The sequence below is a fragment of the Fukomys damarensis genome, unplaced genomic scaffold, assembly GCF_012274545.1.
Source record: "Fukomys damarensis isolate Sample0158 unplaced genomic scaffold, DMR_v1.0_HiC HiC_scaffold_13, whole genome shotgun sequence".
In the NCBI taxonomy this organism is placed as follows: domain Eukaryota; kingdom Metazoa; phylum Chordata; class Mammalia; order Rodentia; family Bathyergidae; genus Fukomys; species Fukomys damarensis.
Window position 1 is genome coordinate 39,367,261 of NW_022900925.1, and position 8,287 is coordinate 39,375,547.

Genomic DNA, 8,287 nt, shown 5'->3' on the forward strand with positions numbered 1-8,287 from the left:
CCCTTGACAGTGGTCTGGTCAGCAGGTGTGTGGACAGGCAGGGTGCGGCTGCCTTCTTCCTGGGACTCGGCTCCCGTGGATTGGCAGCGGCTCCCCTGGAGGCAAGGGGCAACATGCGGGTTGGTGGCAGCTCCCGTGGAGGTGAGGGCACCATGCACACCACTCTCCCTACACCCCACACCCTTTCCCACCCCACCAGCTCTGCTTCGTTTGAGCCACCAGCGCGCTTTCTGGGGTTTTGATTTTCTTTTGTTTTTTGCAACATTGGGATGGAACCCAGGGCCTTGTGCCTGCTGGGTCAGCTCTGATTGGAGCTAGGCCCTGGCTCTGGGTCCTCCTCAACGAGGCAGATTGCTAGCCCATCACTGCACTTGGACTTCCCACTCCCCTGTTCTTGCTCTTTGAACTTTTCACCCTTTCTGGGCCCACGATCTCTTGCCACCCCCCTGGCTGTGCCCCCAGCCCTTTCGGGGAACCCAAGGAGGTGGCCTGACCTGCTTGACCTGTGCCCCTGCCCTGCCTGGAGCGCACTGCCCGAGATGCACACTTCATCCAGCCTCCACTCAGGCTGGGCAGACCAGGACCTCCAGACCCAGTGCTGGTCTCTCCTTTCTCACACCAGCTGTGTTCAGTCCCTCCAGTGAGGTTTCCCAGCCCTGGCCTCTTATCCTGGCCACCAGCCAAACCAAAGGAGAGCACAGGATGGGCCCCACCAGGCCCAGGGCATACCCAGCTGGACCTGGGCCAACCCTGCCCTCTTGACAGCCTGGGATTCTGAGTACAAAATGTCAGAACCAAGCCCTGCTCCCAGGAAGAAGCTGTTACTTCCTAAACAGGAAGGTGCTGCTGCACAGCCCTGGGGGCCCGTTCCAGGCCTAGCTCAGCCCTGTGGAAACCTTGGCAAGTGCTGCCCCATCCAGTGTTGGCGCCTACTGTGGGACCTGCAATGCCATAGTGTGCTGTCCCCTGCAGCCCCTCTGACCAGCGTGGTGCGGGCTTCTGGCCTGGATCACGCTGCACTGTCCAGGGCTGTGGTGGCAGGGCTGGCACGTGGTGGAGAGGACAGTGTCTGTGCAGGTCCCTTTGAAGGGCACCCTCCTGCTCCAGGCTACTGTGTGACCTTGTGAACCAGTGTCCTTGGCCTGAGAAGGGTCAGGCACGGCCAGTGTCCTGGGAAGAGGCTGCTCTCGTCCCCCCACCTCTAGGTCACAAGTGCAGGGTGCAGAGGAAAGTCGCTTCTTTATTGTTAAAATAGACGCCTCTCTACTGCCCCCGCCAGGCTCTTCTGGGACACAGCTGACAACCTAAGGCCAGGTTTCCAGCTACATCTTGAGCTTCCTTCCTGCTTGACAGGAGGCAGGAGGCCAGGTAAGCCTGGGGGGCTGAGGGGTTGAGGCCCCAAGATGGGGCCAGGGTGGGGGCCCTCCCCAGAAGGCAGTGGGGACAGGTCTGTGGGGGCCTGGGGCTCGGGGTTACCAGCTCCCCAGCTCCTGGTGGAGCAGTCTCTGTGCAGGACACCAGAGGTACCAGAGCCCCATGTCTGTCCCCTGAGCAGCCGGCACACCAGGAGTGCCAAGTGGGAGAGGAGTGGCCTGGGTCCTCAGCCCTCAGGACTGCTGCACGCAGACGTGGACAAAGAGCGTGGCGGGGGACAGCGGGGCCCCGTCCTTGGAGAGCAGGTGGATATGGCGGTACCCTGTGGGAGTGAAGGAATCAGGCACTCAGCCCAGCTCCAGCCGGGCCAGGCAGGCAGCTGGGTACGGGGACCTACCTTGCTGCAGGCTGCTGAGGGGCAGCGTGAACTGGCCCACGAAGTCGTTGGGGGAAGTTGCATCATAGTCCTCCACCACGAAGCGCACCAGGGCCAGCTCGGGGGCCCGCAGCAGGAACCGCAGGGTCTGCCCCCAGCTCGGGTTGAAGCCTGGCACAGGGCATGGTCAGAGTGGGCGTCCTGCTCTGCTGCCCGCCTGCCCCCTGCCCACCCAGGCCCGGCTCCCACCGTTGTTGAGCACATGGCTGGTCTCCTTTTGAGCACAGTCTGCGGGGACTCCATGGATCTCCACGCGTACCAGGGGATCCACGATGGAGCTGGGCTTCTCGGCGTTCAGCTTGGGCAGCTGCTGGGCAGTGAGCACCTGGGGGACAGGCAGTTCTGACCCGGTGCCCGCCGGCCACACGTACCCTGCTCCATGTGGACACAAACGCCCAGGCCGTCCCTGTCCCTGTCACCCTCCACCTGGACCACTGCGTCTCCAGAGCACTCCTGGCCCCCTGCCAACCTGGATTGTTAGCGTGGTATTGGGTGGTCCAGGGCACCCTGGGTCAAATGCTGTGTCCAGCTGCCGCAGGCAGGGGGGCTTCAGGACATAGCCGCACCGCCCGTTGACCAAGAAGCGGCCCGTGTTGAGGTCCATCTCATAGCCTGGTGTCTGGAAGTTCAGGGCCACTGTGGGAGGCAGGGTTGAGTAGGAACTGTCGGTGCCCTGTCCCTGCTGCTCTGTGTCAGGGACAGCTGTGCCCAGAGAGGGCCTCCCCAAGGGCCCCTCTAACTGTCACCTGTACCTTCTCCCTGCTGTCCCTCAGGCTGCTGCTTGGGTGGGGCGGGGGCACTGCAGAAGCCCCTTGGGGCTAGGCCAAGGCCTGGGGCTTCCATAGCTGCCCCACCACCTACTGAGCTTACTGTCCCAGAGGACAGCCTGGTCAGCGCAGGAGGGTGGGTGGCTGTGGAGGCCACACAGGAGAGGCTTTCGCTGCCATCTTTGTAAAAAGGTGACTTTTTGCTGTGGATGACAAACTAGCTAGGCTGACTTCCCCACTGCCCTTGTGGGGTTTTTTAGTTAATTAGCAATAAGGTGCCTCTTCCATCTCTGGAGGCTGGGTGGCCGCCACTCCTGCCAGGCTCCCTGGGCCGACCCAGCAGCCCCTGACCCCGTGTCTCAGCAGCCACCACTCACCCAGCTGACAGCCCGCGTTCCACATCTCCTGGGGGCTGTAGTTGGCTGAGTTCACTCGAAGCCCCAGCGGGTACACACGCGTCAGCTGGCAGGCACTGTGCCGGACAAAGCTGTTTCCTGGGGCAGAGTTGGGCAGGACTGGGACGGGGCAGTGGCCTGGGGACAGGCTGAGGGACTGGCAGAAGAGGTCGCTGGGGCGCAGAGCAGGGCAGGGCCTTCTCCCACAGCCCTAGGCTCCACACCCTGCTCCCCCTCGGAACCAGGGCCTGTGTCCTGAAGCCTCACGGAAGTCACGCCAGGCCCAGGGAAACCTGTTCCTCTGGCCTGGGAACCTCCCTCCAGGATGCCTTCTAGGCCTCCCCTCCTGCTGAGCTCCTGGCCAGACTGAGGCTGCTGGCGGCCCCACTCCCAGCTGAGCCCTTCCTTAGGGTCTCCACGCCTTGTGCCCCTGATGCCCAACACCTGGCTCCTACCTGCCTCACGCAGGAACTTCCGGGCCTTGCGCTCGCTGAGGGAGCTGACCTGGCAGGGCTGGGCGGGTCCAGGGCTGGGCGGCAGGGTCTGCAGGCGGGTGGCGCAGCAATACACAGCCAGGGCTGACAGCTCCGGGGAGATCTGCCCAGCCTGGGAACCGGACTGCGAGGGCGTCCTCCGCTGTGCAGCCCCCACAGCCTCTCCATCCTCCTCCTCCTCCCTGTCTGACACAGGACGGCCATCCTCGCCCCATGAGCCTGGCAGCTTCTTCCCCTTCACTAGCACCCGGCCCTTCAGCTGCTGTGGAGGTGACAGGGTCAGGTGAAGCCCTCTCCCCTCCACAGCCCTCGGTCAGTCACCCAACCACCAGGGAGGGGTTGGGGTGGGCAGGTGAGAGGGGAATGTCCCCGACCTTGGATGGGCCTGGCCCAGCCTGCGGGTCTTCGGGGGCCTCAAGGGCCAGGTCAGAGGGAGTGGCGCATGTCAGGAGTGAAGAGCCAGGGACACTGAGGGACAGATGGCAGCCCCACTGGACCCTTGTCCCCAGGCCCCAGAAGCGTCACCTCGGGAGATGGCAGCTCCTTGGGATCCTGGGCGCCCAGCGCCTCGGTCACCAGCATGTCCCCCAAGATGGTCCGCAGGTGGTGAGCCATGACAGCTTGCTGCTCCAGCCCACAGTGGTTCTCAAGGGACAGGATGACAGGGTAGGGGGACAGCTGTGGGGGAGGGCAGTGCTCAGGACAGCAGCACCAGCTCTGTGGGGCCTGGAGGACGGAGCCCACGGGAGCGGACATGCAGGGACTATGGGAGGCTGTCTGGAAGGCTGAGGCCTGTGGGATGCCTTATTCATTCATCTGAGGTGATGGGGATCAAACGGAGGGCCTTGCATCCCCAGCCTTTTTAATCTACTTTTTAAACTTCTGAAACAAAGTCTCAGTAAGCTACCCAGGCTGGCCTGGAAGTTGAAATCCTCCTGCCTCCGCTTCTCCAGGAGCTGGGATTACCAGCCGTGCCACTGTGCCTGGCTAGTGATATCCTTCACGTGTTAATGATGTGGACTGTGTGGGCTGAAGCCACAAATGCCCCCTGATCACTCAGGGGCGGTGACGTCCCTACACCTGGGCGGGCAGGAGTGCGAGTTTATACAGATACCCCACTGACTCCCAAGATCAGTGTGTCTTTCGCTGCCTGGAGGGAAGCAGGAAGGGTGCTCCCAGCAGCACTGGTGCATGAGGGCTGCCCTGGGGAGCGGGGCGTCCAGTGAGGGCCAAAGGCTGTGGGTGCAGGTGGCCAGGCTTACCTTGAAGGCGTGGTCGCGCACGGCCTGGACTACGTCTCGGAAGAGGATCTTAGAGGTGAGCGTGTGGCCGTGGTAGATGACGGGCTCACCGCCAGGGCCCTCCCAACAGTCCAGCTCCACGCAGCGGCAGCCCTGGGCAAAGGCCCTGTGCATGCACAGGCAGACAGAGGGATGGGTGAGGTATCAGCGTGCAGAGCGGGCAGGCAGGCCCGCCCCCCAGTCCCTCCTGGTGCTGCACCTGACGTAGGCCTCGGTGCTGCTGAGGCCCCCGATCTGGGAGTCAGTCAGGTAGGTGTTGTGAGAGGAGGAGATGAAGTAGTGCGTGAGGGGCTGGCCCATGTCCTGGAACACGCAGGTGTGCGCAGGGTCCAGCGCAGCCCCCTCGGGCGACAGCAGGTACATCATGAAGCCATCCAGGGTCATCAGCTCGTGGTGCTTGGCTGTGGGAAGCCAGAGTCATGGGCCCAGGACCGTCCCCCCAGTGTCCCATGCACGGCTCCCTGAGCCCCGGGACCCTGGACACCAGGCTCACCAGGTGGGGGCAGACTCGCCTTCCTACGCCCCGCCCACCTGTCTCATGGAGCTCATAGGTCTGGATGAGCTGCCTCGCGTGGGCCAGCGTGGCACCCGCCTCGCCCTGCGCCTCCAGGAACTCCAGCAGCTCAGGGGCACTCAGCACGTGGTCCTCGCCCGAAAACTTGCAGAAGAGCTCCTCCAGCTCCGGGCGCTTCAGCAGCCGCCGCACAAACTCCTCAATCTCTGTGCCTTCTAACCGCTCGTCACCAGACCGGTCACACTCCTGGGACACGGGGGACACTTGGGGGATGCCTGGGGAGACTAGCCCCGACACCCTAGGACCCGCTGCAGCTACACAGTGGGGCCCCAGCCCACAGTGGTGAATGCAGGGCTAGGATTCCAGGGGGCTCTGTGAATCGGCACCACGATCCAACCCAAGAACCCAGGTGCAGTGGGGCACAGTGACCCGGGCAGGAGGGATCTGTGCCACAGTGCAGCTCTGTGTGCCTGTGACCACACTCACACTCAAGTCCACACCTGGCCAACAAGCAGTGACCGGGAGCTTACACCTTGTAGAGCCAGGCCCCGTGGCTGAGTCACACGCTCAGCATCCAGTCTCTGCCATGTCCCAGTCAGCCCACTCTGTGCCCGTAGTGCACACAGGACACGGAGCCACACGGACACAGGAGGGCCTGTAGGGTGTAGGATGTGCGCTTGGCTGGGCCTCTGGAGGGAAAGGTCACCAGGCACGCACGGACATCGGTGGCCCGGAGGCCCGAGGCTCACCTTGAAGAGTCGGTAGGCATACATGTCATTCATGTCCACATTGACCATGCACAGCAGGCTCTTGATCTCCTTGAAGCTCATCTTGCTGTCTTGGTTGGAGTCTGCCTGATGCAGGTAGAAGTGGACCCAGGTGTGCGTGCTCAGGAAAGGTCAGGTGAGGTGGGCCCCACCTCTGCCCCACCCCAGTGGCAAGTAACTGGTGGGTGAGTCCCCCCAGCCCAGGCAGGTGGGTGCCAGGAGCGTCCTCACCCCGGGGCCTGGGCAGGTAGCAGGGTCCCAGGAAGGATATTGGTCCAGGCGCTCACGCTGGCTCATGGCCTCCAGCCGCACCCGCAGCTTGTCCAGACCCCGTGCCCAGCACTGTGCCTCCTCTGCCGAGCGAGCCACCAGGTCCAGGTTCTTGCGACGGCCACGGAAAGTGATGGTCAGGCAGCGTGCAGGTGGGAAGGAGGCCCCAAAGCGCCGCAGGCCCTCAGACTGGTGGCCCTGGCGCACGGCCTCAATGTGCTGCACGAGGACTGGTGGTGGGGGTGAGGGTCGCGCTGGTCCTCACCCCAACCCGAGCCCCACACGACCCCTGACCCGCACCACCCCTGCTGCTCACAGATGTGCCTCGAGGGCGCATGGCGGAAGCGCCGCTGAAACCACACGCTCAGGCCGTCCTCCTGCAGCTGGTACAGCCGCTCCTTCTGCCACGTGTGCGAGCGGATCTTGCGCAGCTGGGAGCCCCGCAGCATGGCACGCACGTCCTCATCCTCCGTGAGGCCTGCAGGAATGGGCATCGGGGCCCCATCAACCTGGTGCCCATAGACCAGGTCCCACAGGCTGTCCAGGCCTCCCTGAGCCGCCCGGGACAGCGGTCTTGTCTGAGTCTGTGCGCTGTGCCACAGCCCAAGCTCCTGGCCTCTGCTTTCACAAAGGCAGCAGAACAGTGGAGCTCTCTGTCTGTAGGATGTCGGCTGAGGATGGCAGGCCAGCCCACCCCACTGATCCCATCCCCTGGGCCACTGCAGGGCACAGCTCTGGCCAGGGGACACGGCACAAGCAGAGCTTGGGCTCCGAGACCTGGGTGTGGACTCCTCATGCTGTCCCAGGCAGCCCTGACTTCGACAGCTGTGTCTGTTCTTTTTTGTGGGGGTACTGGAAATCGAACTCCGGCCCTTGTGCTTGCAAGGCAGGTGGTGGAACCACTGAGCTACATCCCTGGCAACTGCGCCTGTTCTAAGCCTCACGCTCTCCATCCTGAAGCAGAGATGCCAGCTGCAGATCCACAGCCCAGCAAGCGTTCAGGAAACAGAGCTTCAGCACTGGGCCTGAGAGGTTGGGCCAGCCCAAGCCTGACCCCAGGGACAGCTCAGCTGGAGTCTACACCACAGGGCACCAGGCACCCCGGGAGCCTGTGCCCTCTGGACAGGCACAGCCAGGGCAGTGCCCAGGTTTCTGGAGCACAGGAATGTGGACCTGTGTGAAGCACCACATTTTTTACTGTTGGCAACCAAATCATACTGAAAAAACAAAAAACCAGCATCATGTGTGGGCCAAGCAGAACCTAGCACTGAGCCTCTGTCTCCCTCTCTTGACCCCTCCAAGCAGGGCCTGGCTTTGCAGCCCCAAGGTCCCTGCTTGTGTAGTTGCAAGCTCTGATCCAGGACATCACACCTGAAGCCCTGGGCTTCACCACTACTCCTTCCCTTCCAGCTGAGGCCCCCAGAGACAATCTCAGCCCCACCTCCTCCGGGAGGTCTTCCTCCATTTGTCCTCAAATAAGAGCTCTCTTTCCCTAACAGCACTTTTTCCTTTAATCAAGAAGCAACGCTAGGAGTGGTGGCACATACTTGTAGTCCCAACCCTCCAAAGGCTGAGGCAGGAGAATCACCAAGAGTTCCAGGCTAGCCTGAAGTACATAGTGAGACCCTGTCTCAAGAAACAAAAAAAGAAACATTTGGTCATGGTGGTACATACCTATAAACCCAGCACTAGGAGGCTGAGGCAGGAGGATCACAAATTCAAGCCCATCCTGGGCAATTTAGTGACAGAGCAAGACCCTGTCTCATCAACCCACAGAGTGAGAAAAAAAATTTGCCAGCTATTCAGATAAAGGTCTACTATCTAGGGCCACAGGTTTGGCTCAGTGGTTTCACTACCTGCCTTGCAAGTGAAAGGGCCTGAGTTTGATCCCTGGTACAAAAAAAACAAAAAAACAAAAAAACACTACTATCTAGAATATATAAAGAACTCAAAAAAAAAAAAAAAAAAA

The 8,287-nt window shown here is 61.9% G+C and overlaps 1 protein-coding gene across 4 annotated transcripts in view; it reads right to left on the minus strand.

Annotated features, from left to right (window-relative positions):
* Window positions 1-1,220: 1,220 nt before the first annotated feature.
* The window catches only part of Plcd3 (phospholipase C delta 3), an 11,161-nt gene continuing 4,094 nt past the window's right edge, over window positions 1,221-8,287 (minus strand). The window contains exons 2-14 of one of the 4 annotated variants that reach the window (XM_033763087.1): window positions 6,635-6,796; window positions 6,320-6,548; window positions 6,031-6,160; window positions 5,299-5,527; window positions 4,967-5,168; window positions 4,729-4,873; window positions 3,992-4,144; window positions 3,428-3,728; window positions 2,955-3,071; window positions 2,280-2,446; window positions 2,000-2,135; window positions 1,772-1,921; window positions 1,221-1,696 (exon numbers count right to left, since the gene is read on the minus strand). In XM_033763087.1, coding sequence (XP_033618978.1) covers window positions 1,608-1,696; window positions 1,772-1,921; window positions 2,000-2,135; window positions 2,280-2,446; window positions 2,955-3,071; window positions 3,428-3,728; window positions 3,992-4,144; window positions 4,729-4,873; window positions 4,967-5,168; window positions 5,299-5,527; window positions 6,031-6,160; window positions 6,320-6,548; window positions 6,635-6,796 — 2,210 coding nt within the window. In that variant the 3' untranslated portion in view covers window positions 1,221-1,607. Of the gene's footprint in view, window positions 1,697-1,771; window positions 1,922-1,999; window positions 2,136-2,279; window positions 2,447-2,954; window positions 3,072-3,427; window positions 3,729-3,991; window positions 4,145-4,728; window positions 4,874-4,966; window positions 5,169-5,298; window positions 5,528-6,030; window positions 6,161-6,279; window positions 6,549-6,634; window positions 6,797-8,287 lie in introns of those variants that run through there. The other 3 variants (XM_033763086.1, XM_033763085.1, XM_033763088.1) reach the window with 3 other exon arrangements.